Source organism: Xyrauchen texanus, chromosome 26 (genome assembly GCF_025860055.1).
Source record: "Xyrauchen texanus isolate HMW12.3.18 chromosome 26, RBS_HiC_50CHRs, whole genome shotgun sequence".
NCBI lineage: Eukaryota > Metazoa > Chordata > Actinopteri > Cypriniformes > Catostomidae > Xyrauchen > Xyrauchen texanus.
In genome coordinates, this window is record NC_068301.1 from 9,938,679 (window position 1) to 9,960,189 (window position 21,511).

General features: G+C 44.7%; 1 protein-coding gene across 1 annotated transcript in view; it reads right to left on the minus strand.

Moving 5' to 3' along the window:
• LOC127619896 (sodium/hydrogen exchanger 3-like) overlaps window positions 1–15,227 on the minus strand; it is a 39,435-nt gene extending 24,208 nt beyond the window's left edge. The window contains exon 1 of the mRNA XM_052092928.1: window positions 14,835–15,227. Within this exon, the coding sequence (XP_051948888.1) occupies window positions 14,835–15,093 (259 nt within the window). The 5' untranslated portion in view covers window positions 15,094–15,227. The remainder of the gene's footprint in view (window positions 1–14,834) is intronic.
• Between the last annotated feature and the right edge of the window lie 6,284 nt (window positions 15,228–21,511).

The window sequence follows — 21,511 nt, forward strand, 5'->3', positions numbered from 1 at the left end:
GCAGGCTTGCGGCGAGGCATGATGTGGGAAATGGCCTCCGTCTGCTTCTTCACCATGGAGAACTGCTGGGCGAAGTCCTCGACGGTGTCGCTGAAGAGGCCAAACTGGGAGACAGGGGCGTTGAGAAAGCGAGTCTTGTCAGCTTCACGCATCTCGACCAAGTTCAGCCATTGCTGGCGTTCCTGGACCACCAGTGTGGCCATCACCTGCCCGAGCGCCTGCGCTGTGACCTTCGTCGCTCTCAGGGCGAGGTCGGTCGCTGAGCGCAGTTCCTGCAGCGCGTCGGGATCAGGGCCACCCCATGCATGTTTCGCAGTGCCTTGGCTTGGTGGACCTGCAGGAGAGCCATGGAATGCAGGGCTGAAGCAGCACGTCCGGTGGCGCTGTAGGCCTTCGCGGTCAGCGAGGATGTTGCTCTACAGGTCCGGGAAGGGAGTACAGGGCGGCCCCGCCAGGTGGTAGGGCTTCCGGGGCATAGATGGAGCGCAACCACCCTATCCACCTGGGGAATCGCGGTGGACCCTTGGCGTGTTCCGCCGTCGAGGGTGGCGAGGGCGGATGAGCAGGTGGCGGTGCGACGAGTGGAGAGGGGTGCTCTCCACGAAGACGTCAGCTCATCATGCACCTCCGGGAAGAACGGGACCGGGGGGGGGGGCGAGGCTGTGAGCGGGGCCCAGCACCCAGGAACCAGCCTTGATGACTGTGGGGAGAATGGAGGGTTCCAATCCATGCCCACGCTGTTGGCTGCCCGGGAAAGCATATCGGACATCTGTGCATCGGCCTCTTCCTGGGCATGCAGGCCTGAAGGCGGCAGCCCAGAGGAGTCCTCAGCATCAGATACCACGCCCTCCGATTCCGCGGCAAACTCGTCTGCTTCCATCGCGAGAGGGTAGGCAGACTGGCTGTGAGGCGAGTCGCCGCCGCCTCGAGCGGGGACGGGAGTCAATGAGCGTGCCGGGGCGCGGGTGGTCCGAGGGGGCATACCCGGCGGAGCTGCACCCGCTACCATCCCCGGCTGGAGTGGCTTGCTTACGGTTGTAAGCAAACTGCGACCGCAACGTTGTCATGGTCATGTTCTCGCATTGAGAACATGAACCATCCACAAACGCAGCCTCGGTATGATCGCTACCCAGACACACGAGACAACGCCTGTGGCCGTCGGAAGCGGAGAGTACTCTACCGCATCCAGGAACGACACATCCTTAAAAGGACATTCAACGCAGCTGTGTATTGCTCTTTTAGAGGAAATTATTCTTCTAAATAAAATCAATCTTTTATGAAAGAAAAGGACTCGTGAGAGTTCTTTATAATCTGCACTGTCGATGCGCTCAGGGGCAGGAAATGCACAGCTGTGCAAACAGGAGAAAGCCACTGTTGTGCGCCGTAGAATCGGCTCCGAAGAAATTTTCTGAATGAACTCCCGTATTTGCGCTGCTTAAATACCCGTATGTCCGGATTCTGGACATGCAAATACTGGCTGCCAACTCTCAATGGCCTTTTTTCATAGCTCAGAGGTGGATATCGGCGCTCAAGAGAGACCCCTAGACCGCGAGAGAGCGACAGAAGGGGAACATCTAATATTCGAGTTTTGGGGGGCTCTTATTTTGGAAGACAACATCAGAATGTCCTGAAACATTGTAGTTGACACCTTGAGAAGGTGTCCTCCCCACCTGAGGTGAAATTGGTCTGTGGAAGCTAGGACTTTTATTTTTATGATTTTCTGAATGTATGGACAAAAAAGGTAATGAGTTTTGGGGGGGCTCTTATTTTGGAAGACAACATCAGAATGTCCTGAAACATTGTAGTTCACACCTTGAGAAGGTGTCCTCCCCATCTGAGGTGAAATTGGTCTGTGGAAGCTAGGACTTTTATTTTTATGTTTTTCTGAATGTATGGACAAAAAGGTAATATATGAGATTTGGGGGGGCTCTTATTTTGGAAGACAACATCAGAATGTCCTGAAACATTGTAGTTCACACCTTGAGAAGGTGTCCTCCCCATCTGAAGTGAAATTGGTCTGTGGAAGCTAGGACTTTTATTTTTTTTTATTTTCTGAATGTGTAAACAAAACATCTAATATTCGAGTTTTGGGGGGCTCTTATTTTGGAATTCAACATCAGAATGTCCTGAAACATTGTAGTTCACACCTTGAGAAGGTGTCCTCCCCACCTGAGGTGAAATTGGTCTGTGGAAACTAGGACTTTTATTTTTATGATTTTCTGAATGTATGGACAAAAAAGGTAATATATGAGTTTTGGGGGGCTCTTATTTTGGAATTCAACATCAGAATGTCCTGAAACATTGTAGTTCACACCTTGAGAAGGTGTCCACTCCATCTGAGGTGAAATTGGTCTGTGGAAGCTAGGACGTTTATTTTTATGATTTTCTGAATGTGTAAACAAAACATCTAATATTCGAGTTTGGGGGGCTCTTATTTTGGAATTCAACATCAGAATGTCCTGAAACATTGTAGTTCACACCTTGTGAAGGTGTCCTCCCCACCTGAGGTGAAATTGGTCTGTGGAAACTAGGACTTTTATTTTTATGATTTTCTGAATGTGTAAACAAAACATCTAATATTCGAGTTTGGGGGGCCCTTATTTTGGAATACAACATCAGAATGTCCTGAAACATTGTAGTTCACACCTTGAGAAGGTGTCCTCCCCACCTGAGGTGAAATTGGTCTGTGGAAACTAGGACTTTTATTTTTATGATTTTCTGAATGTATGGACAAAAAAGGTAATATATGAGTTTTGGGGGAGGTTCTTATTTTGGACTTCAATATATCATGCAGTGACAGGTTGTGAGGTGTGCTAAAATCTTTCTTTCTTTCGTTCTGTCTTACTTTCTTTCTGACAGACAGACAGACAGAATAAATGAATGCATGTGAAATTGCCTTAGCAGGAATTAACTTGTTTTAGTTCTGACGGTCATACCGCAATAACCAGTGTATACGCGCACCGCGAAATATAGGTGCGGCTAGTTTGACCGCTCATTTCGAAGTGGCGGCTGGCTTGACCGCAGTGGTTTCTTACATTGTCGGTTTCTTGCTGTTCATGTCACTCCATCGGCTGGGAGAGACGGCTGTTAAACTTACTGCTGCTGTCTCTGCCTCACAAATCCACCGTTTTGAACGGTGATGTCGGCGTAAATAAAACGACATGATGTTTTGTAGCACCAGGACATGACATCGTTGTTTGGCAGATTCGACAAGCTGTACCGCTACAGTACAATTTATTTGGCTTTTGCCATCGATCTTCTCGCCTTCTTTATGTACTATAAGTGTGTTGCTCTGTTTTCCTGTGAGCGCTCAGCACCGCCTATACAGGGAGGAGACTGTTCTGCAGCTCTCAATGTTGTGCTGTTTGATTTTAATTACACTGTGTGTTTATGTATTGTATTATACATATGGTATTGTATAGTGAGTGTAGTATCGTACACCTACTTATACATGCTATTGTGCAGATAATCTAATCAGCCAATCGCGTGGAAGCAGTGCAATGCATAAAATCATGAAGATAGGGGTCAGGAGCTTCAGATAGGGGACAGGAGATGTTCACATCAACCATCAGAATAGGTAAAAAATGTGATCTCAGTGATTTCGACCGTGGCATGATTGTTGGTGCCAGTAGGGCTGGTTTGAGTATTTATGTAACAGCTGATCTCCTGGGATTTTCACGCACAACAGTCTCTAGAACAGTCATACTCAAATGGCGGACCGCGGTCCGTGTCCGGACCCAGCAAAGGGTCAATTCAGACCGAACAGCACAAATCTTGACAATATCGAAGTCAGTAAATTAAATTCAGACAGCTTTCAAACATGATCAACTGGGCAACGTTTACCAAGTGCAGCGCAGCCTCTCTCTGTCTCTAGCAGTGGTGAAGAAACACCAGCCCGGGGCCGGATCCTATCCAATCGCGTGCGTTTATGCAAATAAGTCTCGTGACTAAATCCGCGTTGTGTACAATCATGTACATTTATGCAAATTAGTCTTGTGACGAGATCCGCATCCTATACTATCAAGTGCAGCAATGCAGTGAGCAGCAATATACTGGCATCTTTCGCTAAAACACACTGCAGAAAACAAGAATGAAGCAAAGAGAACTTGGCGCTAGATGTGGGCGTGTCTGTCCAGCGACGTGACAAAGTTGAGAAAAGTTCAACTTTGGAGCGACTAACGGAAGCGACAGCCAATAGGAGAGACGACGGGAGAGCTCACGTGATCCTTCTCTCTCTCTCTCAGCTCCTGCAGTAACGGAAAGATGGATGAAAGGCTAATTCTTGCTGTTAGAAATTTTCCAGTGCTCTATGATATGTCTCTTCCCACGTACAAGGACATTTTTAAGAAAAATACTGCGTGGAAAGGTGTATCTGAGATCGCGGAGATTTTATGGACCCAGACAGACCGGCATTTGCATTTTCGCCGCAGATAAACAGCCGCTCTGGCAAACAGCACGCATTGTTTCTCATTCATCTTTGATATAAAGCATTTTATGTACTGATTCCATTTATATTTTGTCTTTTCCCTCCAAAATGTTTGTTTTTAGTGGCAAGAAAATAGATTCGCTGTCAACAGCAATGGAATGACATCCGTGAATGTCATTTATAAACGTTACTAGGCAACCAGTAGTGGGAACACCCACTAGCGACTTCACCGCCAGCCACTGGCGACCTGCAGCGACAAAGTCGCTGGCAGTGTGTACGCACCTTTAGGCTCTCATTTGCCCTTTAAAAATGGGCACTCACACACCAATTCTTCAGAATTGTCTGACCGAGGACAAGAATGCATCACTCGAAACTCTGAAGTAGGAGTGTGGCCAAGTTTGCAATGTCTCGTTTCCTTCATCTCAGGGAACCAAAGTTACAAGAGCAACCTGAGACGTTCCCTATCGATTCAGTTCACGAGACATTGCTGAATGCTTTGGGGAACAGAGTCCCATCACGCCGCGCTACATAACGTAATACCCTTGGATGCACCAGGGTATAAAACACTTAGAAGAATATGTATATAAGGTCATAGGCCAGTCGGGGCCTGTAAAAATGAATAACCCCACATGATGAAAACCAGATGGGAAGTTAATGTGTATGAATCATATAATACACAGAGTATAATTTAAACCCTTTGTACCAGAGGTATGGAGGGAGGTTATATTATTTATATTGGAAGTGCTTGTGACTTCTTGTGGGAGTAAATTGGGTAGCGGCCTACACAGGTAGGTAGCCTGCCAGTGATAAGGGGCTCAGATTCACCTGCCGTTTGTTGGAATAGTAAGTTCTCTAGACAGAGAGGACTAATGAAGCATGAATGTGTTTTGCAAAGACCATCCTGCTGCAAAGCATATATCCTTTAGGGATATCCCATTTGTCCATGGATATGAAGAGGCCATGCCTATAGTTGAATGCACCAATAGGGCGTCTCACACCCAGTGATTCATAAGGTGATCACATCACCTATCCAGTGAGATAGCCTATGCTTGGAGATGGAAATGCCTTTTGTGCATCCTCCATAACAATCAAAGAGCTGATCTGACAGTCTAAACTGGCGAGTGTGCTGCCTAATATCTGTGTAAAGGTCACACTTATTAGTTCGGAGTGGAACTTCAATAAATTGCCCTTTGAACGTCTCTGCGTTGTCTCTGCAATTATTGTTAATTTACACTTTACAAATTGATTCTGTTATTAATTTAATCTCACTCCAATTTAGGTTGACCTCGAATTTAAATTACAGCTCTAATTAATTTCTGATCATTCTTTTAATATAAAATGTTTAAGTTATTGATTACTTTAAATTCTCTTTCTCCTACCCGGTTGTCCTAGGTGGTTGTCCTACCTGGTGGTCCTGGGTGGTTTTCTCCTATATTAAAACTCTGTTCTTAGTCAGCGGTTGTAGGATTAACTGATATCATCTGGTTTGCTTGTCTCATAACCAGACGATATTGCCGCTTAGTCACATACATATAACTTGCTAAAATGGGCGGTGCTTTCTCCAACCCGGTTTTCCTAGATGGTTGTCCTACCTGGTTATCCTGGGTGGTTTCTCCTACATTAAAGTTCCAGTATGGTCTACCCTTGTCTAATGAAATTCAAATCCTACCTGGTTGTCCTGGGTGGTTTCTACCCTATAGCGATCTACCAGTCACAATTATTCCAGAGAGATTTAGAATAAATCAAATAATTACAATACGTCAGGTAGGATATAAAACATCATTACAGAAATTCAAATCAAAGCCAATTTCACACATAGTCAGAATAAACAGGTACTACTAAAAATAATAAGAATCAAGAGACATACCTGACAATGGGAATACTACATACAATGGCAAAGCATGGGAGATCTGGCTTACAGATACCCTGTGCTCCTCTGCTATCCTTCCTTAAGTACCAAACAATTCTTTTTTTATTTCAGATGTGTATGTTTGATGTTATTTAGGATTTGGTTTACAATTTAGGGAGTTGTAAGTAGACCTATGAAACTTGATTGAGTAGGTTGTTTGATGTTTACAAAGAATGCATCTAATCTGCATACAGCATCTGGTCTCCACGAGAGATCTGTGAGGGGTCATGCCCCTGATAGAATGCAGTATTTTACTAAGTTCTTAAATCTTACTTGTGATGAGAGAGAGAGAGTTCGCGCACACACACTCTTGTACACACACGAACACCACTGAAAGTTTATACACTGTTTATTTTATTTATTTATTTTTCCCGTTTTTCCACACTTGTTCAATACAGAATTTGTTCTACTTTGTTAATTTTTGTATTTTATTTTTCATGCTCATATAACTGCTTTGGCAATACAATGTACAATTTGTCATGCCAATAAAGCTCATTTGAATTCAATTGAATTGAGAGAGAGAGAGCAGGATAAATCATCATAAATGACCTGAGGTGAGATAGAGGGCAGATGTGAAATTAGCATTTTATGGTCTACTGTACATCTACCGTAAGCTTGAGTCATCACCTTGAGCTTAACCTTGACAACACTATCTTTTTGTCTGCTTGAACAACTTGTCCACTTAGTCTATTTATAAATCTGTTGAAGTCTTGAGATGTAATGGTACAGTTCTTTGTTGAGTTATGACTATTCAAGCTTTGCAGGTAAAATCCCTTAATACCAACTACGCCTACCTCTGAACCTGATCTACCAGCCATTCAAGAGATAACACTGCTCTCTTAGTGCCATTTTGTTCATGTTGTGTGGATCTGGTTTCAGCAAGTTTGCCACTTGGTTTATCTCCAATCACCTTAGTAAGGAAATATTTGTATATACCATATGAGTGTCAAGAAATATCATATAAATTAGTCTGCAGTACAACTATGAAGCCTCTAGATGGCAGCCATAAATACTTTAGATGAAACTGATCCCTCAGATCAACTGAATTATTGTCAGGTTTAGTGATTACTTTTTTGATTGTATGCTGTGATTCATCTGGATGTCAAATCTTCATAAGAAAGAACTGGGCCTAAAGTAGGCCAGCCAGCTTTATTTATTGTCCATTGTTCTTTGTAGAAGCATTTTACAGTAAAATATATTGATTTAGAAAAGGATGAATGAACACAAACATTGTAAAAACAAACCCTATTAGTTTGAGAATACAAACTCCATTGTGTCTTTGAGCTATGCCAAGTTTCATTGTGAATTCTTGTTAAAAGGCAAAAGCTGAGGCTCACCTGATTTTCTAAAATTAATATTATATATTAATACTGAACTTTCTCTTGTCTAATGATTACATGACAGAGGATACTATTATGAAAATGTTTTATTATATCCTAAATACCTATATACCTCTATAAGTATAGAAAAGAACGTATCGGTTACCTAACGTAACCTCGGTTCTCTCTAGATGAGGGAACGAGTATTGCGTAAGCTAGCTTACACTACGGGAAAGATTAATCTTTTCTGAGATATTGAAGCCAAAAAATTATCCTTAATTTTTGTATCCATTGTCAACGGATCCATTGGATCCATTTTGTATCCAGTGGCGCGAGCACGGCTGGCTACGCAATACTCGTTCCCTCATCTAGAGAGAACCGAGGTTACGTTAGGTAACCGATACGTTCTCTTACGAGAGGTTCTCTCGTATTGCGTAAGCTAGCTTACGCTACGGGAACCAATTGTCAACGCCGTGCGCGCCAAGCATCCACTGTATGAGCCCCAGGAAATTAAGGGGGGACCCGAGGGAGCCCTTATGAGTGGGGAAATAATATTTGGCCGGCAAGAATGCGGGTCATTGATTGTGTAATACATAAGCACATAGTGGGAAGGGAACGACAGAGCGGCGGTGCCGGTCTGTGTGGAATGTGTCCCATCAGTGCAGCTCACCAGGGGAGCTGTAGCGTATTAAACCGCTAGTAGTTTTGCCTGCAGAGCGGGCACTTCCATATTGTAAAATCTGACAAAGGTGGAGGGGGAAGTCCATCCCGCTGCCACACATATGTCGTGAATGGAAATCCCGCTGGACCATGCCCACGAGGACGCCATGCCTCTAGTGGAGTGAGCCCTAATGCCCAACGGGCATGGCAGGTCTTTTGACGCATATGCAGCAGCAATTGCGTCCACTATCCATCTAGATAGTGTCTGTTTCGAGGCGGCGAGACCTTTGGTGCGCCCTCCGAATGAAACGAAAAGCTGCTCAGAGCGTCTGAAAGCGGCGGAGCGCGCAGTATACAATCTCAGTGCTCTGACCGGGCAAAGGAGATTGGCGTCGCATTCGCTATCGGGTGCTGGCAGCGCCGATAGGGAAATGACCTGTGCTCTGAAAGGAGTACCGATCACCTTGGGAACATAGCCGTGTCTAGGCTTTAAAATGACCTTGGAGTCACTTGTTCCAAACTCAAGACACGCAGCGCTGACAGACAGCGCGTGAAGGTCTCCCACACGTTTGACTGATGACAGGGCAGTCAGAAAAACGGTTTTGAGTGAAAGGTATTTCAAATCCACGGATTGAAGTGGTTCGAAAGGGGGGGTTTTCATAGTTTCGAGAACTATAGAAAGATCCCAGATAGGAACCGATGGGGGCGCGGGGGTTCATCCTTCTAGCTCCCCTGAGGAAGCGGATGACCAGCTCGTTTTTACCCCATGACTGGCCGTGCAGGGGTTCAGCGAATGCCGCAACGGCCGCCACATACACTTTGAGCGTGGATGGGGATCTGCCCTTATCCAGCAGCTCTTGTAGAAATACGAGCAGCGACGACACCCCACATGTCCGCGGGTCCAGGTCTCTGTCGGTGCACCATTTTGAGAACACAGACCATTTTGACGCATAGAGTCTTCTCGTGGAAGGGGCTCTAGCGTGTATGATGGTGTTTATTACTCCTTCTGGCAGAGCGACGGGTAGTCGATGATCACCCACGCATGCAGCGCCCAGCACTCTGGGTGGGGATGCCAGATTGTGCCGCGAGCTTGAGAGAGGAGATCTGCTCTCACTGGGATGGGCCATGGCGCTGTCAGTGACAGCTGCGTAAACTCCGGGAACCATGTCTGATTCTCCCAACGTGGGGCTATGAGGAGCACCGAGTGACGCGTTTCCCTGATCCTCTGCATTACCTGTGGCAATAGCGAGACGGGAGGGAAGGTGTAAAGCGGGCGTCTGGGCCAGTCCTGGGCCAGCGCGTCCTCGCTTTTCGAGAAAAATATTGGGCAGTGAGAGTTCTCTTTGGATGCAAAGAGGTCTATCTCTGCTCTGCCGAATAGGTGCCATAACGTCTGGACTGTTTGAGCGTGCAGGGACCATTCCCCTGGGGGAATATTGTCTCTGGACAGTCTGTCCGGGCCGTCGTTCAGGTGGCCTGGCACGTGCGTCGCCCTCAGCGAGCGCAGGTGGTACTGGGACCAACTCAGTATGCGTTTCGTCAGATGGAATAGGTTCCTGGATCTGACACCGCCCTGACGGTTTAGGTAGGATACCACAGATCTGTTGTCCGAACGGACCAGGACGTGGTGACCCTGAATGACCGGGAGAAAGCGCACGAGCGCGTACTCGACCGCTATTATTTGTAGACAATTTATGTGAAGGAGCTTTTCCTGAACTGACCATAGGCCGAAAACCGGAGAGCCCTCGCAGACCGCGCCCCAACCCGTGTTGGACGCGTCTGTCGAGATGACTTTTCGGCGAGATACAGCTCCCATTGTCACTCCCCGCTGATACCATTCGGCCACTGTCCAGGGCTGCAGAGCTGAAATACAGGTCTGAGTCACCTTGATGGGCTGGCGGCCTGTGGCCCAAGCCTGGCGAGATGCGCGGGTGTTTAGCCAATGCTGAAGCGGGCGCATGTGCAGTAAACCCAGCTGAAGTACTGCTGCGGCTGAGGCCATGTAACCTAGCACTCTCTGGAATTTCTTCAGAGGCGTGAGGCTGTTCATCTGAAAAGATGCGGCTAGTCGTTGAACACGGCGCGCGCTGTGTAGATAAGCGAGCCGTCATTGCCACGGAGTCTAGTTCTATTCCAAGGAAGGAAATTGTCTGACTGGGCTGTAGTGAGCTCTTGGTCCAATTGACTGCAAGACCCAAACTGTTCAGATGGCTGAGGAGAACTGCTCTGTGAGACAGAAGCTCCATATGTGACTGTGCCATAATCAGCCAGTCGTCCAAATAGTTCAAAATTCGCAAACCCTGACTCCGCAGGGGTGCGAGCACCGCATCCATGCACTTTGTGAAAGTACGGGGTGCTAAGGACAGGCGGAGCGGAAGGACGGTGTATTGATAAACCTGGCCGTCGAAGGCGAATCTCAAGAATGGCCTGTGACGGGGATTTATCTGAATCTGAAAGTATGCATCTTTCAGATCGAGAGAAATAAACCAGTCCCCCTGGCGCACATGCGTGAGGAGTTTCCTGATTGTAAGCATTTTGAACGGTCTTTTTGCAAGCACCTTGTTCAAAACCCTGAGATCTAATATGGGTCTGAGGCCGCCGTCTTTCTTGGGAACAAGAAAATAATGGCTGTAAAGCCCCGAATCGCTCAGAGAGGGTGGCACTTTCTCTATGGCCCTTTTGCACAGAAGGTTTGCTATTTCTGAACGAAGCATGCACGCTGCTTCCGTGTTCACAGTGGTTTCGAGCCGCGCTCTGAAGCAAGGAGGGCGGCGATCAAACTGTAGCAAATAGCCCTGTTGTATTGTGCTTATCCCACTTGGATATCCCTGGAATAGCTTCCCACGCTTTGAAGCGTAAGGCTAGAGGGTGAATGGCCAATTCGCTCTGATTGCCGCACACAGAGCGCTGAACAAAATGTGTGAGCGCGTTTAGTGTGTTTATGCCTGATTGCTCGCAGACAGCATGAACAGGCTGTTTTGTGAGTGACTTCCCGATTGGAATGAATGGGGAAAGAGTCACATCTGTTACGTGATGCGCAAGCATAGTCATGGGCACGGGACTTACACACAGAGGAATGTTTGCTGGCCGTGTAACAGAGCGGGCAGAGAATGGGCGCGCGCACGTATTCGTGGGCGCATTTATTGACTCTAGCACTCTAGCGCTCGAGCGGTTCATAACCGCTTTATGTGAGCATGCTCTGGTGGGGACACGAGACATGCAGTGCTTGTGTGTAAAGGTGAACACTGGATTGTGGGCACATTTTCTACACATAGGGCTGGTCGTGTGACAGAGCGGCCAGAGAATGGGTGCGCACACGCATTTGTGGGCGCCTTCATTGACTCTGACGCTCGAGCGGTTCGTAACCGCTTTATGAGAGCGTGCTCTGATAGGGGCACGGGATGTGTTATGCTTGTGTGTAGGGGTGAACACTGGGTTGTGGGCACATTTTCTACACATAAGACATGTTTGCTCTTTACAAGATTTATTTGGGTCACCGTGAAAACGGCGTTTGAGTGCAGGCAAGCGGGCAGTGTCACCGGCTTGTTGGCTGCTAAATTCACCACTGCAGTAGCCTGAGAGAAGGGGACTGACAGGGGGCGAAGCTTTGACGGTGGTCCGGCTGCGGCGGGACTAAGCCGTCGTTTGTTCAACACAGTTAGGAAGACTTCGGCTGCTCAGGTTTCAGCGTTACCTTAGATCGAGGCCCGCGGGGGGGCGGCGGTCTGCGGCGGCTGTCTGAGCGCGATCGAGGGCGGCCGCCCTGTCGACGCTGAGAAGTCTGAGTTTGTTGAACTGGGCGCTGTGAAGAGGCTCGTGCAGGAGGCTGATCACGTGAGCGGCCTGCAGAGGAGCTAGCGCGACGCGGCAGGAAGAGGTTCATGGCTTGGGTGGCTTTCTGGACTTCTGAGAAGCGGTCAACAATGCCACTCACCGCGGAGCCGAAGAGACCGGTCGGAGAGAGCGGTGCGTTGAGGAACGTGGAGCGCTCTGCTTCTCCCATGTCGGCTAGTGTTAGCCACAAGTGTCTCTCGGTCACAGTCAGCGAGGCCATGCACTTCCCTAGAGCTTGGGCTGCAGCTTTGGTAGCGCGAAGGGCGAGGTCTGTCGCGCTTCGTAGATCAATAACAGCCTCTGGGTGCCTGCCTTTCTCATCCCACTCTCGAAGAAGGTCTGCTTGTAAGATCTGTAAAACGGCCATTGAGTGCAGAGCAGATGCGGCTCGGCCGGCGGCGGAATAGGCACGGCCAACATAGGCGGAAGTAGCTCTGCAGGCCTTAGACGGGAGCACAGGCTTGGAACGCCATCTCGCGGAGGGCGGACAAAGGTGTGCTGCTACCGAGTCCTCGACCGGGGGGATGGAGGAGTAGCCTCTCTCAGTGGTGCCATCCACCGATGTGAGAGATGTGGACACGTGGGAACGGGACCTGGCTGAAAAAGGAGCGTTCCACGACTTTGCAAGCTCCGTGTGTAATTCCGGCAGGAAGGGAGCGGCCCGGGCCGTGGGTGTAGAGCGGCGATGGCTTTGAAGAAAGCAGCCGTCGAGTCTGTTGGGTGCCTGCTCAGGGGGCGGTGACCACTCGAGCCCGAGGCGGTCGACGGCCTGTGTGAGGAGGCGTGTTAACTCTCCTTCGACTCCGGCGCGGGTCCTGCTGGATTCCTGGGCCGAGGAGGAGGCTTGGGAGCCTGACCACTCCTCGCTGTCCGAAGCCATGATGGAACAGCGGCCCTTATCCTCCGCCTCGTCATCCGAGATGGCAGCAGTGCGGCCGCTCGGCGGCAACTGCGCGTCCCGGGGGGGCGGGGAGGGTGAAAGCGATGCTCGAGGGAGAGGCTCCGGCGAGGCAGTCGCTTCAACCACAGTTTCCGGCAGCCTTTGTGAGCGGCACTTCTTCCTGCGCGGCTGAAGGTAAGGTGGCGTGGCGGTTTCTGCTTTGAGCGCTTCGAGTCGAGCCCGCAGGGTTGACATCGGTAGCTCCTCGCAGAAATCGCATCCGCCCTCAGTGAGGGCGAGCTCTGCGTGCCCCAGTCCCAGGCAGAGAGCGCAGATGATGTGGCGGTCTCCTGTGCTGAGAAGGGCGCGACATGAGGCGCAAGTGGAGCGAGGCATCTTGAAAAAGACGCTCGTACCCTTTTGTGAATAGTTCGTGAGAACTAGCTTGCTGAATAAAAGGATACGTCGTCGGATGGCGTAGCTCGCAGGATGGCTGAAGGTGGCTGAGACGGCTGGCTTCTTCTAGCGCTGTCCACGCTTGCTTGATGCCCCTCGAACGGCGACGCGGCTTCCAGGTCAGCGATGCGAAGAGCTTCGCTGAAGAGATGAAAATCAGGGTTCCAGCCTACGAACTACGCTTATATGCACTCTAGTCACGCCCATTTTGGCGGGCTTTGATGCAGTGAGCGCGCGGACACCTCTCATTGGATGCGAGTTCGCCCAAGCTCGTCTATAGGCTGCAGCAGTTGCCGCAGAGCAACCTATGAGCTCGCTAGCTAGCCCGCTCAAGGTCTGCAGCTGCTGCACTGCGTTGACAATGGATACAAAAATTAAGGATAATTTTTTGGCTTCAATATCTCAGAAAAGATTCATCTTTCCCGTAGCGTAAGCTAGCTTACGCAATACGAGAGAACCTCTCGTAAGAGAACTTGAGAGTATGTCTGTTATCCGACATATCAGGCATTGCTTGTTTCCAACGAATATAGTAATAAGAGTACGTATCCATTCTAAATGTTCTACATTACAAATTCCTCATTTTAATCTGCAAACAGACAACACCACATATGAGATAGATGGGTGACTAATCATTTGTAAAATACCTAGAAAAAATATATTTTTTTTTTAAAGGAATTCACAATTTTATACAGTTATTTACTTAACAGTAAAGTTATTTTTTCCCCTCTTAAAACAAATAAGGTAATATTGAATCAGTTTACAATACACAGTTTCTTCCATAACATGTGCACTACTTAAATTGTGAACATAATGATGAATTTGCATTCTTTAAAGTTAATCCTAAAAATGTCTCGGGGGTGATGCATCAGATTTAGTCAAATTTGATGTGCAGACAAATAAAAAAAAATCCTTATAAAAGTAAGGTGTATTGTTATTTTCCTTTGCTACTGTTAATATTGTTGCTAAAGTGGATTAGACCAGTTTCACAGCAAGAAAATCAAAATCTTCATAATTATTTTTGCATTCCTTTCCAGTTATCTAAACTTAAAATATCTAAACATCCTTTGAAGAAGATAAAGTTACTTGAGAGGCAAAGTTGCTTAAGATACAAATACTTCCACATAATATTTCTATTCACCCAATTGGGTTATACCTGTTTTAAGCTTGAACATCACTAAATGTTGTTACATTTAGCTTAAAATGAGGTAAGAAAAACAAATGCCCTGAAGTAAATGTATCTATTTTTAAAGGTCCCAAGATATTTCACTGGAAAACAAGACAAAATATTGATTAAGAAAATGGTTTTTGAACTGTTGGTGATAAATGATGATTCTTAAGTCAACAGCTTACCTAATTTACAAAGCCAGCACGTCAGTATCCAGACAGCCACCAGGTATGGAGTTTCTACATGATGCCATTTCCAGACAACAATTGGTAATGTTGAGATTGCTGCAGGGGCATGCCCACCAGAGGTACCGTTGGTACCAGTGGCTACTCCGGTGGACCTTTCTGAATTCTCATCTTCCCTCTCTAATACTGCAGCCCTGAATGGTGTACTGTAGACCACCAATAATACCAGAAAAAGTGCCAAATGCCATTGAAATGCCATATAAAAGGTCGTTAAGAAAGGATTTAGCTACTTTCTGCTTGTCTACTTGCATTTATTGGTCTAATTTTGTAATTATGTAGTCTATCCAGAAGCCTGACTGTTCTAAGTGGCTATCGACAAAATGTGTCTTTCTCTGTCCCTCACTCTGTCAGTCTGAGATTGACTCTGACATGTACATAGTAGATGTGTCCATTCCCTTTCTTATTGTCCCTCCTCTCACAAAATACAAATTCATTTTTGAGGAAGTCAGTGGCCCCTCCCTGTTGTCTCACAGGTGTGCACTTATTTATGTGGGACTCATCCAAAAGGATTTGTAAAACAAGTTCCTTAATAATAGAAGGCGAATTCTAACACATTGGGCCTTGTCTCAGTTCATCACAGATGCTGACAAAAATGGCAAAGACAGAGAGACATTTCAATGACATTTCGTGTTCTGAAAGCTCCCACTGTTTACATACGCCTGAACTGAAGTTCTCAGTTATTAAGCTATTTTCAGTTTAGTTAGTCTGTAAAAAAAATTAAACTGAAATGATGTTAATGCAAATATATGTTAGGATCATATATTACAATATAAAGGTTGAGTTTACTATTGTGAGATCAGGTCATGACACAAATCCTTTGACATAAAATCATTGCATTATCTAATGCTCTCAATGTTCAGTTTCCCCCTAGCACCGGAAGACACATCATGAGCATCGTAGGGCCTCAATCACCCCCATGGATCTGTGTTTACAGGACTCTGTCTGTTATCAGAAATTAATATTCAAAAGAGCTGTTTCTGAATTAGTCTGCTAACCTGTTGTACAATGAATCCCATCCCAAAGACAGCTTATGCCAGCACTGATTGGTTTAAAGAATGTAGGTCATAAAAAGGAAGAAAAGTAACTGTACGGTAAAAATCTTGTTTTGACATGATTCGTGTCCCATTTGTTTGTTTCCCTGTTCCAGAGTTCCCTGTTTATTTTTATAACAATCGCCTGATCACTTTAGAATGACACCTGGGTTGACTTCATAAAACTAGCCACAGACAGTATTGCAGTTTACGAAGATAGGTCATAAATGAACGAAAAGTAAGAAAAGTAAATACAGTATAAATCTTGTTCCAGTTTTGACCAGCATACACTCAATCCCAAATAGCTGGTGAAATCCTCAATAAAGTTATCAAGGAAGAGCCCAGTTTTTCCCCTTCACTGATCTTTTCCTCCTGATAACAGCATAACTAAGGCTACAGATTTTACGTAAATTTGGCTGTCGGGGCCTTAGAAACTCGGGGCCTTATTCATAAAACATGAGCAGAAGGAATTTATGTGTAAATCATACATAAAGCCATTCTTTTGTAGCCTAAAACGTCCTGTTGAAATTAATGTGTCAGTTAACATAAGAGTGTTTTTTACGCTCTATTTACACAGAAATCCCCTTTGTGTATACAGAATGAGATTAATAACTGGAAAGTGAAGTGACAATCATTTTTAGCTTTAGTGTGCAGAGTTGCAGGCCTGTTTCTTAACTAAAATCTCACATAACATGGGACTAAATAACAATTCAACTTATTTATCTAATGAGAATCATTTTGAAGTACACTTAAACAATCATTTGCATAAGTAACATTTTACTGCAGTCAAACTAATGGCCTATAGAGGTTTAAACTTGACTAGACTGGTTAAATTGTATGTATGATACACTTTTACTACATTCTTTAGAATGTTAAGCACAGACTTCAAAGAACTGATTTGAGCAGATAACCCTCCCATGTGTATTTATTAGTCATTGGGTAATGAAAAAAAAAAACTTTGTTTAAATCTTTATTTAGACTTTGCATTTAGAAAAAGGGCACTTCTTCTTGTCCAAGGTTAAAAAGGCTTTATTTTTTGTTTGTTTAGTCACAAATGGACAACTAAGGTGCGCAATTACTGATTCTGTATTTTTAATGTCCACGTGTGACTAGCCAGACATAAATAAATGCTTTTGTTCCATAAGAAGTGCCTTGGACTGTTTTTCCTAATGCAAAGATGGAAATCTCAGATATCTTGTGGGATTTGAAGTTTACAACAGAAAGAAGTCCTTTCAGCAAGTAGTGCTCTAGAAACTATTATCCTTTAGATGTACATTATTTAGACTTTATTCATGTTTTATGCAGATATGCCAATGAGTAAAAAAATGATCAATGCATAAAGTATGCACGATACTAATATCCTCGTCTATGTATAAAAGTGCATTGTTCTGCATTGCAATGTCATCTTTCTATCTCAAAATAAAATACCAAGAGGTATTCAGTGTACCAAGAGTGCAAAGGTTATGGTTTCGTTCTGATACGGAGAAAGGAAGCATTTACTGAATCAATAAGACTTAGGGGTAGTTAAAGTTTTTCCTTGCTGGTGCAAAAAGGGTTTGTGGTAATCCCAACTTTGAGTTGTGTACACCACAATGCCCTATTGAAATTTGTCATCACAAGACACATGAGGGGAAAATACTAATCATTAAAAAAAATGATAGACACTTCAGTGCACTTCAAACAATATATTGTCAGTTAAACAATGTGCTTCAAGTGGTAATCTATAAATTAGCTGGGTTATTCAAATTAAATCATATTTATTATGACTGAATCAACCTGACTTATTAGTTTGTACCAGATAAATACATTTGTAGGGTTATATAATATACAAAAAAGTGTTTAACATGAAATCATAAATATTTTTGCCTGAAAAAATTAAATACAAAAACTTTCATGTTTTTGATGTATTTTATGACAATGTTCAGTTTTCTATATATTTTGTTTCCTGTTCCAGAGATCCTGTTTAATTGCAAAGGCTGACTTCATAAAACTAGTCACATACAGTATTGTAGTTTAAGAACATATGATCATGAATGAATGAAAAGGTAGAAAAGTAACTGGGGCACAAACGCCACAAGAGCCCAGATGCCAATCCTGCCCTGCAGAGAGTTACTCATTCTATCTGATTGCTAAGTTTGTGTGGTATTGCAATGTGTAGAAACCAGACAGTAAGTAAACCTTAAAGCAAGTTTCAGCTTGACTTCATTAACTAACAAAAAATACATAATGACAACCCCCAAGAGAATATGAGGTGTTTAACAACGTCACAGATGCCAGTGGGGGAAAATACCCCTGATAAAGCTGTGTCATGCCTATTCAGCATAATTTATTTTTAGCACAGAATCAGACACAAACAGAGGAGCCGGTGACTTCCTTAACATATTTAACTAAACAAAAGGCTGCTGCTTTTCTTCCAGCTAACTCAGTTTTGGTGGTGGGAGAAAGGGAGTTGGCTTTGGAAAGGTAAAAATGCCACAACTGTTTCTTGTTACAAAACGTTTCAAGCAGAATACCCACTCTGCAAAGTATTATTGCTATTTTTCAGCAGTATCTCATAGCTTGGGATCTATTTCTGCTTTTTTTTGGCATAGCCTCATCTATCAGGTTGATGTAGGTGAATTAATAAAACATTTTGACTTAAATAAACCAGCACATTTTTATGTTACATGACAATTTGTTTGTATACAGTCAGAGGCACTGTTTACAGTATGGTTATGTCCATTTGTGTTGTATTCCTTGAAAAAAATTTTATACACAGATGAGCCAAAACATTATGATCACTCAATGGTGAAGCGAATAACGTTCATCTCCTAAAAAAGGCCACATGTCAAGGTCTGGGTAGATTAGATGTAAGCGAACAATCAGTTCTCGTAGTCAACGGGGCAGGAGTAAAGACCTGAGCAAATTTGACAAGGGACCAATTGTTATGGCCAGACGACTAGGTCTGAGCATCTCTGAAATGAGAAGGCTTGTGGGGTAGGCCTACTTCCGGTCAGCTGTGGTGACTCCCTACAGTACTGACATTGGTCCGAGGAGGGACAAACCAGCAACAGGGTGTTGGGCGCCCAAGGCTCATCGATGCGCGAGGGCAATGAAGTCTATCCTGTCTGGACCGAACTGACAAAAGTTCTACTTGGGCACAAGTCACGGACATTTTTAATGATGGTTAGAGGAGGAATGTGACACAACACACAGTGGCTGCATAGCCGCAGACTGATTACCCCTGTCCACTGTCAGAAGCACCTACAATGGGCATGTGAGTTTTACAACTGTGCCTTGCAGAAGTGTAAGAAGGTCGCCTGGTCCGATGAGTCCAGTTTTCTTTTACATCACGTGAACAGCCATGTACGTGTACACCGTTTACCTGGGGAAGTGATGGCATTAGGATGCACTGTGGGAATACGACAATCCGGTGGAGGCAGTGTGATGCACTGGTAAATGTTCTGCTGGAAAACCCTGTGTCCAGCCATTCATGTGGATGTCAATTTGACACGTGCCACATACCTAAACATCGATGCAGACCATTCATGGCAATGGTTTTGCCTGATGGCAGTGGTCTCTTTTAGCAGGATAATGCCCCTTGCCACACTGCACACATTGTTTGTAAATGGTTTGAGGAACATGATGAAGAGTTCAAGGTGTTGCCCTGGCCTCCAAATTCCCCAGATATCAATCTGATTGATCATCTGTGGGATGTGCTGGACCAACAACTCTGATCCACAGTGGCTCCACCTTGCAACTTACAGGAATCTGCTGCTAATGTCTTGTTGGAAGATACCACTGGACACCTTCAGGGGGTCAGTGGGTCGGCACTGTTTTGGCAGCACGTGGAGGACCAACAGCATACGGGTAGTAATAATGTTTTGACTCATCAATGTAGGAATAGAATTACAGAAATCTGTTTTACAGATTAAGTAAATACAGTAATATTGACTGTATTCAAACAGAAAAGGCCAAAAAGAGCAGACCAGGGGCTAGTTGTCTATTTGGAGGCAGTTCTGTATAGGCACATAACTTAAAGTCTTGGCTATTTTACTGTGTTTTTTTACTGAGCTTGCTGGCATTTTGTGCCATTAAGTTACTGTTGATTTTACACAAACGTTTTGCAGGTATCTTGACCTCGTATCATTCAGCCAATGTTTAAAGAAACACTGTGGACACATTTATTGTTTTGACTTCACAAGCCTAATGAAACTTTTAGTGTCTCAGGATGAGGGCTTGAGGCCTCAGCTAGCAGGAAAGTAATTTTTACAACTAATTTAGGAGAAGGTCAGAACACCATGAACTTTCTCTGCCTGTATCAACCTGTATTTACACAAGAACACACCCATATCCCAGTATTTGTGGAAGTTTTTGTTTTGATGTTTTTACCATTCAATAAATACGTTGTGCGATCAAAGTATAATACTAGTCAAGGAAACATCCATACAGTAACGTTTGAGTCGATTCTCAAACGTTTGCCGACATTTTCATAAATTTCAGGTCAGGGCAAGTTGTATGGTAATATATTTTCTTCTGCTGTGGTAGCCATCCGTCTCAAGGTTCGACGTGTTGTGCATTCTGCTCACTACAATTGTACAGAGTTGTTATCCGAGTTACCGTAGCCTTTCTGTCAAGTAGAACCAGTCTGGCCATTCTCTGTTGACCTCTCACATCAACGAGGCATTTTTGTCACAGAACTTCCGCTCACTGGATGTTTTTTGTTTTTGGCGCCATTCTGAGTAAACTCTAGAGACGGTTGTGTGTGAAAATCTCAGGAGATCAGCAGTTACAGAAATACTCAAACCAGCCCCTCTGGCACCAACAATCATTCCATGGTTGAAATCACTGAGATAAAAATGTTTCTCTGTTCTGATGGTTAATGTGAACGTTAACAGAAGCTCCTGACCCGTATGATTTTTGCATTGCACTGATTCCAAATGATTGGCTGGTTAGATAATTGCGTGAATAAGTAGGTGTGCTGTGTTCCTAATGAAGTGCTCAGTGAGTGAATAATTAATTAATTATAAGTTCTATTTTCCGTTTCAAGAATTGTTTTGTGCTTTATGATTGTTTTACTGTCTCAATATTTCTGAAAGCCATTAAATGACAGGTTTCCATTGTGACAACCCAAATAGTGTGACGTAGGTCATAATGTCACAAATGTCATCTCTTTTTTTCAGGGGCAATGATGGTGCCCTGTACGTGCAGAAATTCACTTAAACATTTTTATAAACCTTCCTTGACAAACATTAATTGGAGTAAAAAGTGTAAAACTAGCCCTGTTCTCCCATATTATCCAACAAAGCATGACATGCAAGTAACAGCACTGTAGCACTTTCACAGAATAAATCCTTTGTTGTTCCTGGAACAGAATTCCTATCAACCAATGAATGTTGTTATGCACGTTCATTGGTTGATAGAAATATTGTGAAGTAATAATATATATCCCAGCAAGCTACAAAAATTATAAAAACATCTTTGAAATGGGGCAGTGTAGGCAGCACATTGAAATGTTTCTTGGAAAATGCTCTAAAAGTTACATCTTTCAGATGAAAACAAACACATCCAAAAGATGCTCTGTGATGTCACTGTGGATGAATCAAA